Source organism: Apteryx mantelli, chromosome 2, assembly GCF_036417845.1.
Source record: "Apteryx mantelli isolate bAptMan1 chromosome 2, bAptMan1.hap1, whole genome shotgun sequence".
Taxonomy (NCBI): Eukaryota; Metazoa; Chordata; class Aves; order Apterygiformes; family Apterygidae; genus Apteryx; species Apteryx mantelli.
The window spans coordinates 46,143,689-46,161,025 of NC_089979.1; the positions used below are offsets into that span (position 1 = coordinate 46,143,689).

The following is a 17,337-nucleotide window of genomic DNA, read 5'->3' on the forward strand; positions in this document are numbered from 1 at the left end:
TTCAAGGGTACTGAGCTGTCAGTTGGTGCTTCTTTCTAAGGCACAAATCTTGACTCATTTCTTTCTGTTATAGTTTTTGAAATAATCTGCCTCTATGTTATATTAAAGTATAAGGAAAGATATATTTTGTCTTGAAACTGCCTTCAATTTTTAAGAAATGGACTCTTATATTGAAACAATCTTACAAACTAGACCATTTGCTAGGAAATCACTGCAATAGATTTTTAGTTCTGTAATGAAGTTAGATCCATGAGATACAGATTTATCGGTTGTTGAGGGTTTCTCCCCTTAGAGCTGCTTCTTAAAACATTCTCTCTCTGGACGTAGTTTGAAGTTGAGCTTTGGAAATACTGCCAGAAAAGCTTTCTCCAGCCTAACAGACATGTTGGTTTAAAGCAGAAGCTCTCCAAAAGGAGGAAGGCCTTTGATGTGATATTATTTTTTCCATGTGAACAATAATTGTTTGCTCTGCGTGAGGAGTGATGAATAGGAGTTGTGCTTCAGATGTAGAAGTTGTGTTACAGTATTCTAAGTTAACTTCTTCAATTACTCTTAACAGAACAAAAATAAAGTTGAGGAGGAAATTGGATCTTCAAGGCAAGGACTGTTGTTTACTGTATTTTTATATAGTGTTTTTACCAGACCTAGAAGCACTTCATTGGATATTAGACATCTAATGTAACAATTTTAAATTGCCTGAGTTTTGAGTGATGTGTGTACCTGCATGTTATAAGGCAGGTAAAACAACAGTTGAGCATCATGTATGCAGCTGCCATCTTCTGAGATAATTTTCCTAGTTTGCTGCAAGTGCTGAAGAAATTCTTGATAGTTCACTTCTGTTAGAAGATTCATTTTTCAGGATAAGAATTAATTTGGGGGGATAGAAAAGATGCTGGAGAGCAAAGTATGGTAACAGGAAAGGGATTACAAAGACATGCCATAACTACTTTTCATATACCTACGGCTGGGATGGAATCTACTCTTACACTGATTTTTCTCAGTGTTCTTGCTCCCAGGAGACAAAGTATCCTGTGATGCAGGAGAGAAAGAAAAGCAAATTTCTAGTAGCACTTCTAGATTATATGTATCTTCTACTGTTATTTTTTAGGTACCTTTAGTTAGTGAATTATACAAATTAAATAGTCGTTTACCTTTGGGTGTATTCAGATGAGCCTAGTTATTTGAAAATGAACACAATATTAGTTTCCCTAAGCAGTCTGTGTTTTGTTAGGTCACTTTTAAATCTCATCTACAAAGTTACCATGAGAAGCTTTTTAAACGTATTATTCTATAGATTCCATAAATGAGACTGGAAGAGTCCTGATTTTTATTCAAGATTTCTCTTTTTTTTTTTTCTTCCCCCTTAAAGGATAAGCTTGTTTGGTGTTGAAATAACTTATGCTAAGGGAATGTTTGGTCTGTATTCTTAGAATATAATAGCAAAAAATCTAAGCAAATATTCTTTGAAATTCTTGTGGTTCTTATGAGAAAAGTAGTGCTATTCTGGTGATTGCCATGAGCATGACATGAGTAATACAAGTTTGAAAATATACTTTCCTGGATTTTCTGTAATTATTTTCTGACCTTCACTTCCTAATGAATTATATTGCCCCTTTTCTGTACAACGGGGAGATGTTAAAACTCTCCAAGGGATATTCTTTTTTTATTATTTTATTTTTCTCACAGTAAATGTTAATTCTACTTGTCACTTGATTTACGTAGACTTGCGAACTGTTCAGATGAGGGGGATTTCTTTTGCTTGAGGTGCAGCACTAAGGTTAGCTGCTTCCTACAGATAGCAATTGCCTGTTGTGTGCAACATTATGGTTAACTTAACCAGTACCATAAAGCTGTAGTATTTCTAATCAATCATCATCTCTCTCCTGCACCACCATTAAAGTATTTTGGACGTTTGTTGCTTACTGCCTCTTATTTTCACTCAGCCTTCTGCTGTTCTTTTCATATTGAACACTTTAGTCTTGTGTTTGTGTAGCACATAACTCTGCAAATCGTTTTTACCCTGTTGGTTTGTAGTTTCCTTTAGGAAAAGGCATATTGTAAGTCTCGCTTTCTTTTCTACCAATTTGACTGGATACGTAAGAATCCTCAGTTTACTTTATTGCCATCCTTTAATCAGGCATCCATAAAGAAAAAAAGCCTGTTGCAGTTTATTTTAAAGTTTAATGTGTTGTGTTAAACGCATTCTCAGATAATGGAGCTTCTCTCAGATATCATAGTAACTAACCTGACGTTTATTATTGAAGATACAAGTCACTGATGGTTAACTTTGTCTGTTGACTAGTGACAACACTTCAGGGTACAATCATTTTTGTTTTAATCTGATCTAATGTCAGTGTAATTGCTGTTTTGAAACTGTACAGTGCTCCGTTGCTGGAGTGACAGAAAAGTTGGTCGAGATCTGAAGTCTTCCGAGAACTTAAAGAATATCAGACTTTGTTGTCATAAATGTGGGATGTACTTCCTGTTTCAGAGCTCTCAGCTGAGGGAGTAGTTGGATATGTCAAAGAGCACACAAAGAAGTAAGGCGAGGCTGGACAGAGATTGACACTTGTTTGCATGAACACCAAACTGTTTTTCTACTTATTTGGTTAAAAAAGAAAAAAAAAAAAGTTTCTTTCTGAGAAGGGTAGAGATTTAGAAGCAGCTTGAATGTGACATCAAACTGAAACTTCTATGCAGGAGATGTTAGAATGGTACAGTTTTTCTTTGAGTTATGCTGGGCATTAGTCACTGCTTATAGATGTAAAACTTCATTTTAGAGGATGTAGTTACAACCTCAGTTGTCATCCCAGTGATCTGCATTGGGGTCATAACTTGAGGTGAGTACTGATTTAATGCACTAATTCCTGCTTGGTGGAAAATGACTGTTTTGTATGATTGGTTTCTGCCATAGCCACCTCCTTATGTCTCCAAAATAAAGGCAGTACTTTTCTGCAAGATATATTTTAGCCCCAGTGTAGATTATGGGCTTGTGATAGGATTAATCTACCTGTATCTGACCTGTAAAATCTAGCTCAGATCTTTGTTACTTATCAGTATCCCTCTGTCTGAACTAATCTTTAATAACAATTTATTGTCTGGTGTTGGATTGCCCCATATTATTCTTCATTAGTAAAATTTTCAAGCCACATTTGAGACCACTTCTTGAAAAGGCTGTTTAAAGGCACATAAGTACATATTGTTTGTATAATAAGAATATACCAGTTAAAGATGCTGCTGCTACGAAGTTTCAGTGAAGTTTGTTTGATTCAGGATATTCTTGGTTAAATAATGTAACCGAAACTTAATTTCTGTGGTTTGTTGCTTGAAGTAATCACTTTCAGTATTCTGTCCACTTGTCTTGTGATACTGCTATTTAATTCAATGCCCAACACAATTAGAAAATAAAACTTAAATGCCTAATTTGTAAAACTGTATAAAAATGTGCCTGCTATTCTAACTACTTCTTTATTATGTTTTCTTTAGAACATATAAAACTATTAGTTATGACCTGCATAGTATATAGATATAAACTGGGAGATAGTTTTTATACATTCATCTCTCAGCATGAGAAAGTGTTGAATCGGTTATCAAAATTCTGTTCACCAGGAGATTTCTATGGAAGAACAGAGAATGGATATGTGAGAACCACCTAGTTAAAGCTTAGGAAAGAGAGACTGTTGAATCTTTAATGTATGTGAGTTAACAGAAACACATACTTCACACTCGGCTAAAAATCTTCCCTTGCTTTTGGCCCAAATTTCACTTCCTTTATCCTCACGGGAATCCTGCTAGTTCTGTTTTTGTTCCAAACTTGGGGGAGGGGGAGATGAGATCTCAATTCTTAGTTTTCAAAAATATTTTCTTTTATTACATATTCCAGGCTGCCTCTATGACTAAGAATAAATCAAAAATTTAGTTTGTATAACGTTTTCTTCTTAAGTTTATTTTCATATACTGCTAATAGTGTTGGAGAACTGAGAAGAACATTCATTAAGAGCTAATTATGTTTTTTTTCCTAATTGCAGGAGTCAGAATTACCATCAGAACTGAATAATGAAGGATACTGTGATTATAACAGCAGGCCAAATGAGAACTCTTACTGCTATCAGCTCCTGCAAGAGCTAAACGAGCAGAGGAAGAAGGGCATTCTTTGTGATGTCAATATTGTGGTGAGTGGGAGGGTCTTCAGAGCTCACAAGAACATCCTGGTTGCAGGCAGCCGTTTCTTTAAGACTCTGTATTGCTTTACAAACAAAGAAAGCCGTAACCAAACCACTGTTACCTATTTAGACGTTGTTGCTGTTCAAGGTTTTTCTGTCATCTTGGACTTCTTATACTCTGGTAACCTCGTGCTTACGAGCCAAAACGCCATTGAAGTGATGTCAGTGGCCAGCTACCTTCAGATGACTGAGGTTGTCCAGTCCTGCCGCAATTTCATTAAAGATGCCTTAAACATAAGTATAAAATCAGAAGCTCCAGAGGCTGTTGTAGTGGATTATAACAGAAGATCTGTTAGCAGGGATGGTATGTCTCCAAGGGATCAGAAAGTTGCCAGCTTCTGGGCAACACGAAACCTTACCAACTTGGCAAGTAGCTTACAGACTGAAAACGATGGTTACTCTATTGATGAGGGCCAAATTGAAAACTACCAAATGAATGACTGCAGTTGGGTCCAGGACAGCTCACCTGAAATGGCGGAAAATGAATCTCAAGGTGAAGGAAAAGTTTTTGTGTGGAATGACATGGGCTCACAGGGACAATCAGTTCAAGAACCCGGAAAAGCAAGAAGGAAAAACCAAACGGCAAAGAGATTTATTTATAATATACCACCTAATAATGAAGAAAACTCAGAAGATTGCTCAGTGTTGCAACCATCAGTCCCATATCCAGAAGAAGATTTGCAATTTATTAAGGAAGAAGCAGGTAAATATTGTTTAATGTCAGTCATATCATTTGAGAGCTAAACTATTGAATTAAGTACATGACAATGCAATTTTTATAAATGTATGTTGGATAAGATCTTTCAGTAAAACCAGCAGACAATTAGGATTATTTGATGATCTGATTCTCCACCTTGGCACACAGCAGCGTGTCTTGCAGTAGAGAAAGGAATGGCTATGCCATTTGCAACTAGCACTTAGGTTGGGGAGCCTTACCAGCTGGTACAAGCTAGAATCCTTCTAGCTACTTCTAATGTGTGACCACAATTAGGCACAAAATCAAGGAGCGATAAATAACTCATTGCTAATGATGCTAGCTGGTTGCACAGACAGGAAAGGCCTTTTTAATTCCTTTCCCTACACTAGATTTTTGTGGTCCTTTCCCTGGCCTGGGTGTCAACAAGAAAGAAAAGTCCTCTTTTTTCTACTGTTTATTGTAGGGATATCTAGGAAGCTACAGAACAGAGTACTCCTGGCTAATATTATATTAACTCCTAAAACAGATAGGTTTGAGCAGCAGATGGGAAATGATGCCACAGTGGCATATAATGAAGGGAAAATCTTTTTGTTTAACTGTTCTTTAAACATATCATGAGAGATGATTCAATTTGCAGGGTTTTTTCTTAAGGATCATTTGTTAATGTAAATGCTAAAATAAGATTAAATATCTCTTTGCTAAGCAAAAGTATGGTCACACAAAAAGTTATCAGCAGATAGCCTACAACATATTGGGAATTTGGGGCAATGTAGTTCAGTTGTTATTATATGTCATATAAATAGTTGTATGGTATAACATATTTTTGAAATACTTCTGTTTACCTATATAAATTCTATATGAATTGGCAGCTGATTTGAAAAATGACTCCTAAATAGGATTAAGTTAAAGGTAGATTTGTGGCATAGCTGGAACCAGGTTCTTTAGACATGTTCATTTCTAAAGCGCTTTAGAATCTGTGCCCTGTTCAAACCCCTTGAAGGGCTGTGCATGTCCTCAGCTTCACAGATTTGAAATACAGATTTGAAAAGGGGGGAGGGGAGCACATTAACTCACAGAATTTGCACCTGTAGGTATTGAATATTCCTTGATCTTTTTGTATTCTAGTAATGAAAATGGAGATTTGAAGGCAACCTTTCCCAGCTGAGTTCTTGGGAGAGCCTAGGGACCTATCTTCATTTTGGTGGAAGGATGGATAGTCTTAGTTTTTTCCTGTATGCTCAGTCTTGCTTAAAAACAAAGCCAAAATATATGCTTTCAGTAGTGGCATGGACAGGCCAGTTCTGCGGGGGCCCTGAACTCCTTCTGCCTGCAGTCTTTTAGAAATCTGTCTCTGTGGCTGGTAGTTACTGAGGTGTAAGAAGCAAATATGTGAATCCAGTCCAGCAGAGGGCACATGGCAACTCTGCTGTGTTGTGCCAGAATATGTACATGTGTACTGCAACTGTGTGTGACAGCAGAGTAATGTGGACTGGAGCTATAAATGTGTACTGGTAGAAGCGGGGGAGGATGGTAGAGGATATGTCTATATTGTTAGCAAGTAGTGTGATGCAATAGGAGCAGCTCTGGAGAGAGAGAGAGAGAGAGATAGCTATGCTGAGGAACTAATGTTCGTTCTGTAAATGCTTCAGGGGCTTTGCTTCAGCTTAGCTGTTGTCTTTGTCTCTGAACTCAATGGCTACGTCTATGTTAACTTTTCAGTTCAGCTCAGGAGTGCACTTCTGAAGTGAATTTCCTGATCTTCCTTTACTATGCTTTGATCCACATTGTGGAGCAGTCTTGGACTGCACAGAGTTTCTTTTGGGTGAAATAAAACTGGAAGCTGTGTTTCAGTATCATGCCTAATACGTGCCTTACATGTAACAGGCCTACACTATCAGGTCAGATCTAGTCTTCAGTAAAATGTCTTTAAATGTGTGTAGTGGGGATGTTGAGTTCTCGGCACCCGCTCTACAAATCTGCCTGTGCTGGGCTCACTACTTGCTAACACATATTTAGCCACAGTGGTGTGAAAAAGGGCTGCAGAGTCTGGAGCAGGAGTGGAGGGCCTGAGTTGTTGCAAGTTGCACAAACATTGAGTTTTTGACTCCGTTTGGCCTGCTGTTTCCTATTCCTGATTTATTTGGGATAGATAGGCAACCTTTTTTACTGTTGGAAATATCACAGAGAGCAAGCATGCGTCTGTTGAATGATGTCTGCAGTTACAGAAATAAGTAGATGTTTGCGTTCTGCAGAATTTGAATATATCCTGTGGAGTTTTCTTGTAGAAATAATGGAGAGCATGGGCAGTCTAATAATGGTTAAATAAGTTTAATCTTTGCTTGGTTTGTTCGGACAGACACCAAGGTTTTCAGTTATTAATTGTGCTAAGGAATTAAATTACATAGTATATCCATGCAACATCTCGAGGAAAAGAGCTGTATTAGAGGCCAAACCAGAGGTACACTGAATTTTAGCCGTGGTGTGTGTCCAAAACTGTTGACAGCTCTGAGACTGTAAAGGCAATTTATTTTATTATTAAACTATAAAATAGTGTCAACTAATAATCTTCTTTGGTACTTTCAAACCTTGTCTTAAGTGATCCCAAGTAAATAACTATATTTTCTATCAGTTCTAGAACTATTTTGAAAACCGTACCTAATATTTGTTATGATTTTTATATCTATAAAGTTTTCATGTGTATGCACATCGTTTAAAACACTGAGAGGTATTGGAAGTAGAGCCTGGTATAGCTAACTTTCAGCCATAGTCAGTACTTCAGCAGTCAGTGTTCTTTCTCCTCTGCTGCTGTCTTACTGTTTCTTAGTTCTGTAAGTAGATTCTGCAGGTGATTTATGTATGTATTCTGTAAAACACACTCTCTGCTTTCAATTTCTCTCAGTTGAGTTGTTTTCAATTTTCTTTCTTCTTCTACCCCCCAAGAAAAGATGTGAGAGGGAAGAGGAAGAGCCAGAAGTAATGGAGAACTGGAAGAATGACAAAAATGGGGTGTACAGTAACCTGCAGGTTACATGATAACTTTTTAGTCGTGGATTAAATTTCTAGCTGAGACGAACTGCCAAAAATAATAGGCAATGGGAGTTAAAATCCATAAGAAAATATCTTCTGGAATAAATTTAAGACAAAGCTGTGAGAAGAAAAAGGAAAAATAGTAAATACTTCTGATGAAAGCTAAGTGTTACACTTTCCCTTTGGTTGCTAAAAAGGAAAGAATGACCTTCTAGTATTACACTTTGTAGTGTGCTGATGGGAATAACTGTAACACCAGCTGTGGTTGCTAGATGTCCGATTACATGCAAAGTGAGTTGTGTTCTTGATTATGGTTTTGGGTGGTTTGGTGTTTTTCTGAGGTGGAAGAAACGTCATAGGTGGTGGAAGGGAAGCCTATTTAAAACACTCCTCTCCTTTCAAAAATTTAAAATCAAACCAGAAAAACCCCAAAGCCACTAGCTTGAATTCTATACAAAATGGGCTTTCTAGTTGGGGTACTACTGGGTAAATACTGTATTAGATAGTTCAGCAAACTTTTATTATTGATTATCTCCTTATGCCTCTTTTGTCTCAGTAAAGCAAACATGTTAAACTACTTCTTGCTGAACATAAGTTTTCCTGAAAGTATCCATAAGGATATGCCATCTTCTCCTTCCTCTCTTGCCCCACGTTCCTCTCTCACCCCACATTGTCAGTGAATTTATCTTTAACACCATTCATGTAAAAATAGCACTTTGGAGGGATTCAACAAACTCTGTAGATTTGAGATGGATTTTAAATTGCGTATCCCATCTTACTTCGTTTACTTCCTTTTGAAGCTCTCAAGCCTTCTCCAGTTTTAGCTATATTAGTTAAAATGGCTGGTTTCCTTCCCACTGAATGTTACTATCTGTCTCAGTTTTCCCTTCTAGTTAGTAATGTGTTAAACAATGTCTTTACTGTTTACAGCCCTAGTGCATCCTACAATTAACCATTTACTATGCTGAAAATAACTAAAGTCCAATCAATCAGCTGCTTTTAGCCAGTTTCCAGTTCATAAAAGCTCAGCGGTTCTAATTCATCAATTTTTTCTTGTCTACTCATGGTTTCTTTTTAGAAATTTTTATCACTTCTTGAATTTGTTTTTCTTTGAACTTCTTTTTAGAGTACAAATGTCTTACCCTCAGGCTTCAGAACCCATCAGTGAAGTATTTATTATTTATGCCTTCTGGGGCTGATCATATTGATTCTTGTGGAGACTTGTATGTAATATCCTGATAGTTTTATGAAGCTAACACTAGATGATTTGTTATCATGACTTTCTGGTTAGATAAGGCTGTGTTATATATTAGATCGGACAGGAGCAGAGGGAAGGGATAGCAAGGACAGAACGAAAACAATCTTTTGTGGAACAAGAGGATTCCTGGATAACTTTCTAGGAGTCCTTAAAGAAGGATTTGAATTCGGTTTGCTGTGAAAGCAACTACTTTTCAGAATAGTACAAGTAACATCTAAAGCTGCCTACAAAAGTGCAGTACTGGTAATGGAACAAATTGCAAAGGGACATGTCTTGGTTTTTGTCATAAGACAACATTAACGCAACTTGATCAGGACTTTACAGTAAAGATGGGTAACGCTGTATTTCAAGAATTCAAGAGTGAGGTACTTTTCTGGATATGTATATATCTTTTGTAGGGGTAAACTCACTTAACTGTTTTTTGGTATTGTAACTTTCAATCAAATCCTCCTCAGACCTCCAATTGATGTTCTGAATGAAAGACTTGAAAGGCTAAATGAATCTTTAACCTTTTTAAATTGCCCTATTTCCTTTTTAATCTGGTATTGAGGGCTCCATGGGTTTCAAGTCATCTAGAGAGTACACTATCCAGGAGTCAACCTCTTCCCCATCCATTAAACTTACCTCTCTTGGGGATGGTCCACAAGATGAACAGATTCTCACATTCCCGTGCAATGTACAACCACCAACCTCACAACTAAAAGGAATCTTCTATCTCTTCATATAAAAAATAAAGAAAGTTTGGGGTGTCCACAGAGGGTTTGACCCAGGTGAAGATTCTCACTTTTACCATGTCCTCTAACTACCACAGACCGAGTTGGATTTTCTGCTTTTACCTTCTGCTTGAGGAGTGTTTTTTTGTCTCAGTGCAATCAAAGCACAGGAAATACATTCACTTTTAAGAAATGATTATCAATTCAAAGTGCTCATTTGACTTTTCTGCTGTCTTACAGCTATTTATGAAATGATAGTGTTGGTGGCAACAACTCTATAAATAAATAAAACCAGGGTCTGCATATTTTCTTAGCTGATTTGGGGGATGTAGCACAGCTAATTTCTGTGGCTGAAGTTATTTCTTCAGTTAGCTTCTCCCCTACGCCTCAAAGATCTGACTCAACAATTCAAATATAATTATTTCTGTCATATGCTAATCAGTGAAAATGTTTTTGCTCCAGGAGAAGTTTCAGGTCCTTTTGGATTGTAGATGGTTTTCAGAATAGTGGGGTTTGGGGTGTGGGTGTGTTTTTTGTTTGTTTGTTTTACATCATGAGGATTAAAATACAACCCCCCCCCCCCGAGATAATCATTACTCTAGAAAGTCCAATTTTGTTTTCTGCCTACAGCCCCCCTTATTTCCTGTGTGCTTGTCTGCACATGCCCAGCTAATCTCAGAGGATATTTATGAAGCTGAAGGAGATGGGTCAAAGCCTTATAATGTTTTTTGTCTTCACTGACATATGGTACAAAAAAAAAGGTTAGGCTTCTTGTTTAACCTGTAGGTTTTCTGCATCAGTAGGCTTATTAACTTCAGTTACACCACCCTCTCTCCCTGTGTGAGTCTTCTTATGCTAGAGTAACTCTTGTCACATAAGTTTATAGAAGTAAGATCTGTCAGTTGCTGTTCAACTCCTCTGGGTTGACAAGCCTTAGTCTTTTAATTTTGGAGAGAAAGGGTAAGGCACCATCAGTGTTGGTAGCTGGAGTATGAATAGTTTTAAACTTCTAAGTTGCATGTAGCCTGCCTAAAAGATGGTTCCTTCAACTATATTTTCATGTTTTCTCTCCTTACTGAGCTGTTGTTTTACTTGCTGCCCAATTTTTAATCCCTTGTGTACTGTATTAATTCTAGCTCTTTTGTACAAAACTTGTAGCATCTTCTGTTGGGTGGAAGAGAGGCAGGCAGTTTCTTGAGCTAGTTTCTAACAGATATCAGTAAATATATCCACACCAGAAGTGTGTTCATAGTGTAGAGAGTTTACACTATGTGTAGAATACCACAGTGTAAAAAGTTTATATGGTGCATTTACCTTAAAGTTTATTGTGGTACCTGCCCCTCCAAGGCAAAAAATACAGCTTTAGCAGACACGTTCACATTAAGCACGAGCCTTCACTGGTACAGCTTTGTCAGTTATAAGCTTCACCTTGTCATATACAGTGAACAGTACAGAGAGGAGTGAGGAAGTTCAGAATTACCCACTTTTACAGTGAAATTTTAGCCTTAATTGGGAAACTTTAGCCATTTTTCATGTTTCCAGGGTTAGGGGGTTCTTGAGGGGGCCATGAGCAGTAAAGCTGGAAAAAAACCCTTTAAGCAGTGATTGTCTTTCACAGTTGGGTAGTATGTATGAAAAGTATGAGCTGCATAAAAGTTTCTGTCTCTCCACGTTTGCTTGCTTGTGACTTGAATTGATCCCCTTTCTTTAGGATGTATTGTTACATGTTACTTTATAAGGAGAGCATGACAGCAACCTGGCAAGCTTAGTTTGTCTTGCACTCCCAGATCTTATCATGCAAAGTTCCTGAAAAAGTGTGTATCCAGGAGGTTTGGGGTTGGAAGGGGGTGTTTTTCTTTTTTGTTTTGATATTTTAGCAGGATTGCTTCCCTGTCTTGTACCCTACTCTTCTATGAAGTCCACTGTAAAGACAAAATCCCTCAGTATTCCAGAATAAAGTCAGACTTTGGCAAAGTCTGGTGAGAATGAATGATACGGAGGTGCTAGTTTAACACTGAGGGTTTTGGTTAATTATACTGCTGCTGCTAAGACTGCCCGCAATTAGGGAAGTTAACATGAAGATTGGCCTAACGCTTCCTTTCAACTATATATCATTAAAAGTTCTTCTAACTAAAACAGTCCAAACAGACCATAATGATGGCATCTGTGCTTATGTCTTTACATAAGAATAAACAAAATGAAGGCCCATAGTAGTTCTTGGTGTATTTGTCCCGACTACAATGACATCAGTGGTCTTTGATCATGACATGCATGGTGATACTTACTTTTCCTGTCCATCGAGCTGATGTTTAATTCCCTTTCTTTAAGGAAACATGTTTAAGTCAAGGTGGTATTACAGTATAGTACTGGTGCTGCCAGACATTGGGTGTAGCTGGTAAAAATGATAACAATAGCAGCTCTCCGATTCTGATGCAGAAAGAAACTTGTGGCTTTACTGTGCAGAGAACCTTTGTATTAGGGCTAAAATAGACAGAAGCTTAATAATCTGCCCTCTCCGCCTCCCCCCTTTTTGATGCTTTTTTCACTTATTAGAAACTGGCAACTTTGGGGACAAGTCAACCTTTATTTCCTTGGATTTGTTCTGCAGTTGCTTTTTCAGCCAAAGAGGTAGCAAGAAAATAGGAGCAGACTGTAATGCCAAGTTAATTTGGTAACCATTTAATTTGGTTACTGGTGTACCTAGGATGGCTGGTGTTTTTTATCAGATTAAAGGATCTTAAGCCTAAATACCAGCTGGTTTCTAGAAAGTTTCAGGCAGCCTTTCAGATGCATCTCTCCTTGAAAGTCTTAGTTCTGTTAAAGTTTTAAAGAGACTTGATGAAAAAAGGATGTGGAATGTTTGCATTAGAAAGTCTTTGAAGTATCTCTAAAGATGATACTTGAATACTTTACTTGAGAAAGTTCTTCAACTTCAAATCCTTAAATTAACCTATTCGCAGCATTCATGATCTGGCCCAAACTATGTTCACAACATAGTCCAAAAGTTCATGAATGAAAGAATCTTCTCGATGAAAAAGTAAAGAAGGGCTATTTCAGGAAAATAGCTTAATGATTCTCATACTGTTTAACATCTTCATCAATGACCAGGGCAGTAGGACAGAAAATACTCTCAGCAAGTTTGCAGATAACATCAAACTGGAGGGAGATGGTTGACAGGCTAAGGGGTGCTGGGCTGGGCTGCTGTTCAGAAGAACCTCATCAAGGTGTAGGGGCTGGCCAGCAGGGAACCTCATGAAGCTCAGAAAAGACAGTGTGAAGTTCTGCATCTAGAAGTAACAGGTCTCTGCATCAGTACAGCTGGGCACTTACTAGCTGGGTGGCAGCTCTACAAAAAAGACCCAGGGTGTCCTTGTGGACAGCAAGCTGAACATCAGTCAGTAGTGCATCCTTAGCAGCAAAGAAGGGTAAACACTCACTGGATGGTATTAGCATGGCTATAGCCAGCAGACTGAGGGAAGTGATGATTCTCCTCTACTTGGCACTGGCAAGACCACTTCTGAAATCCTGTGCCAAGTTTAGGGCAGCCCAGTACAAGAAAGCTGTCAGCAAGCTGGAGGGAGTCCAATGGAGAGCCACTAAGGTGGTTAGGAGGCTGGAGAACATGTTGTTAAAGGAGAGGCTGAGGAACTGAGTTTCCTTAGCATGGAGAAGGCCAAGGGGGAATCTGCATACAGTCTTCTGCCCTCTTAAGAGGATTACAGAGAGGATGAAATGCTTTTTGGAGGTGCTCAGTGAAAGGATGAGAGTCAATAGTCACAAGTTGCAGCAAGGGAAATTCCAGTTGGATATAAGGAAAAACTCTATTGACCATGAGAGTAGTTATGCTGGAACATATTGCTTAGAGGAGGTATGGAATCTCTATCCCTGAAGATATTCGAAACTTGATAAGGCCCAAAGCAGCATATAGTCCAGCTTTGAAGTTAGTCCTGCTTTGAATAGGAGGTTGAACTAGGTGACCTTCAGAGGTCCTTTCAAATCTAAGGTTTTCTTTGAGTCTGTGACGGTCCCTGGGAACAATTACCCACACACAAATGATCTGGATGAGAAATGTTCTTACTGTCTCAAGTTTCACTGATGTGGACTTTATTGAGAGATCAGTAAAATAGCTTTCTAAATAAAGATAGAATGAATGGTCTCAGGAAGCAGTTTTTTGAGAATGTGTGATAAGCAACTTGGAAAAGCCAATAGATTATATATTTGGCAACAATTGATGGCGGCTGGGCAGGGCCATTGGATGATGGATCTGTCTTTATTGTCAAAGTAGTAAACCAATTCCTTCATGATTGGGAAATAGTAAAAATTAAGAGCAATCCTGAGTGGCACACAGAATATCAGAAAGATCGCACTGGCAAAATGTCTGTCTTAAGTTTGGCTGAGACTTCCGTTGCAAGAGGCAGTTCAGAAGTGATACGCTTTTGACCGCTTTTCAGAAGCAAGGTTAAGGATGTGAGTAATACTCTTGGAACAAACTGAATGCGATGTATTTTCTTTCCTCTGCCTTTCCAATAGGTCAGTTGTAGCAGTGTTGTTTTTTTTTTTTTTCTGTCACGTGTTACCTAACATAAGCAACAAATCCAGCTCTCTGGATTTGTTTCAGTAGATCGTATCAGTAGATTACCACTGCGCTCTTTACAATGCTTAATAGCTATGGCCTAATCGCTTATTTACTTTGTCTTTTGAATTGACCTGAACGAGCAGTGAATGTCAGAAAAGTTGGTGGGAAAAATAGTATTCCTTTTTCTCCTTTCTTTGGCACTGTTTTTAGTGGTAATTAGTATAAAGAAAACAGTTTAAAGTCCATTACAGACACCTGTATCTACTATGCTGTTTTGTATCCTTTCTTTCAGTGCACTCTGCCTCCATATCCCTTTCTACAGTGACCTATTCAATGGCTTCTATTATTGATTTTTTTTTTTTTTTTTTCACACTAGTCTTTCTTTCCCTGCTCAATAATGTTTATTTTCCTTTCTGGAAATTCTGCATATTCCTAGTTACAGAGAAAGAGCAAAACTTCTCAGAATAAGGGTGTTTCTGCTCACATGCTTTTGCTCACTCTTTTCTTGCTCACTCTCAGTACCACCACCACAACCTTCAAAACTGAAAATCAGCATGTTTAATTTGTGTTTATCCTTCTTCCTCAGAAGGAACATATTAGAATATAAAAGCCCTCCATAAAATTTTTGTTGGTTATGTAAAAGCCTACATAACTACTTTAGTATATTTGGAACTGTATGCATCTTTTTTTAGGCTAACATTTTGACTGTTTTAATTCCAGTAGTTAATCAGTTTATTTGTGTTGTGGTTTATTGCGGGGAGCAGGGTTTTTTGTGTTTTGCTTTTAAGGTGGAATTACAGATATAAACCTTTTCTATGGAGTGTAGAAGTGTGGGGCAGATGTTGCAAGCTAACTGACATGTGAATCATTAACTTACACCTGTTTGGGGAATGAACTAAACTGTAAAAAGGTATCCTTTGATGAGAGGAAAGTTGTGGTCACATGAACTGTCTGTGCATCTTAGCTGGCCTAGGAGATTACTGCTTCTAATTACCCCCCTTTTAGGTCTTCCTCACTGCCGTCTACATTCTCCCCCCTCAGATCTGCCAGTACAGCTCTATGTGTAGTTGCTTTCAATCTCCTGTGAAAATAATCTGGGTTTGTTAAATTGACAGGACCAGGTTAGAGAGTGACTGTATCTGCAGTTTTGCAAGCAGGTTTGAGAGGTGCAGTACCTCAGGGGGGAGGAGATGCTGTCTTTTGGGGTTCATATCCTTTGCTTGGCAAGCTGCAGTGAGCAGCTTGTCAGGCTGTAGGCTGGATGTCCACCTGTGAGACTAACAGAGGCTAGATGTTGCACTTCAAGGTCCCAGTCTATATGTAATGCATTTGTCTTTCCTGTATGGATGAGCCATTAGACATTAAAAATGCTTTTTGTTGTTGTTTTGAACACATTATATGCGGGCTTAATCTGAAAGGTAGGTTTTCTAGATCAGTTACTTATTTTGAGGAAAGAGTAAGTATTAAGTTTAGCTCTGATATGCTTAGTCTTGTATTCTGCAGAGAATAAAGTGTCTGTAGCAAACTCTTATCTCTTGTGGTATCTATACCAGTGTTCTTTCATGTTATAGCAGATCTTCTTTTCAAATTGAAGGTAGAAAGATTTAGTAGCTGTTATCTATACTAAACTAAAACTCTTAAATCTCTCTGACTCTATCGCAAGTCTTATGCTAAGATCTAGATCTACCCAGGGATTTGAGTTCCCGATTTGCCTCAAACTTCAGTACTAGCTGTGAGCATAAATGTTCCTGGTGGAATTTAATTTGTGTTTTCTTAGATCCAGAAGAATCGTCAAAGTGACCAGTGCCATAATAAACGGGCTTGGCTTGGTAGACCTCTTATGGTCAGTCTTCAAAGTATGCCTGTTTTGAAGAAAGCTATACAATATTGCCTGTGCACAGCATATATGGTACATCTGTGAGCAGTCAAGGCTTGGTCTGCTGATCTTAGGGATATTTCTCCCATAAGAAGCAAAAAGTGATTAAAATACTTTGATCTTCCGCAGTTCAGTCAGAGACAAGGGCAGGTCTATTAGAGGGGAAATGTGTAAAGAAAAGGTCTAACATTTTTAACAGATTATAGCAATTGTTTTATTTCTCTCTGCTAGCTCCTGAAGTCGTCTTTAATTTGGAGACTTTCAGCCTCTAAGTCAAGTCGTCTTTGCTCGTGCCCAAAACTGCACAGCACTGGTTCCTCGCTAATCCTTCCTCATATATTACAGAGGTTTTATTGCTCACCTCAAAGGAATGTGTAGTTGGCATGTATATAGGGTATCTGTGTTCTATTGCCTGAGCTACTGTGAGATGCCACTGCTGTAGTCCGTATCTCCAAATGAGTGCAAGGAGTTCTTTCCTCTTTTGGACATAGTAACAGCTCTTAGAATCTGTAATTTAGAAGAAAACTTTGATTAAAATTTTTTTTCTTACTTCTTTGACCCTTGAAGAGTAGGGAGGCTTAGTTAATTTACTTCAGTTTCCTTTCGAACTGTTGTCTTACATTGTAGATGCAACCGCTACTGCCAACCCTAAGAGTGGCTGAGCGGTAGAATGAAACTGATGTATATGCCTAATGCTGTAAGGATTTATAACCTGTACCTTTTTTCTAGCAGAACTCTGAAGATATGACTGCTTCTGTATGCAATTTATCCACCCCTAGCTTTGCGAAACTGTAGTTTATACTAAGAGTTTTGCTTCCACAGAAAATCCTTAGAATGAGCAGTGTAAGGGCAAAGAAAAAAATTTTAGGACTATTAAAATATACAGGCTTGAGTTTGAAAGTAAAGTTATATCTATTTGCTATTAAGACCGTTCTCAAGATTTTCAACAACAGTGACGTTGGGAATC

The 17,337-nt window shown here is 38.1% G+C and overlaps 1 protein-coding gene across 3 annotated transcripts in view; it reads left to right on the top strand.

The window, feature by feature from the left end:
* Nucleotides 1-17,337, top strand: part of ZBTB10 (zinc finger and BTB domain containing 10) — a 29,928-nt gene that overhangs the window by 3,857 nt on the left and 8,734 nt on the right. For all 3 annotated transcript variants that reach the window (XR_010883313.1, XR_010883314.1, XM_067290576.1), the window contains exon 2: nt 4,029-4,926. Coding sequence is in view for 1 of the 3 variants with exons in the window: in XM_067290576.1 (XP_067146677.1) it covers nt 4,029-4,926 (898 nt within the window). In the remaining 2 variants the exon portion in view is untranslated. The remainder of the gene's footprint in view (nt 1-4,028; nt 4,927-17,337) is intronic.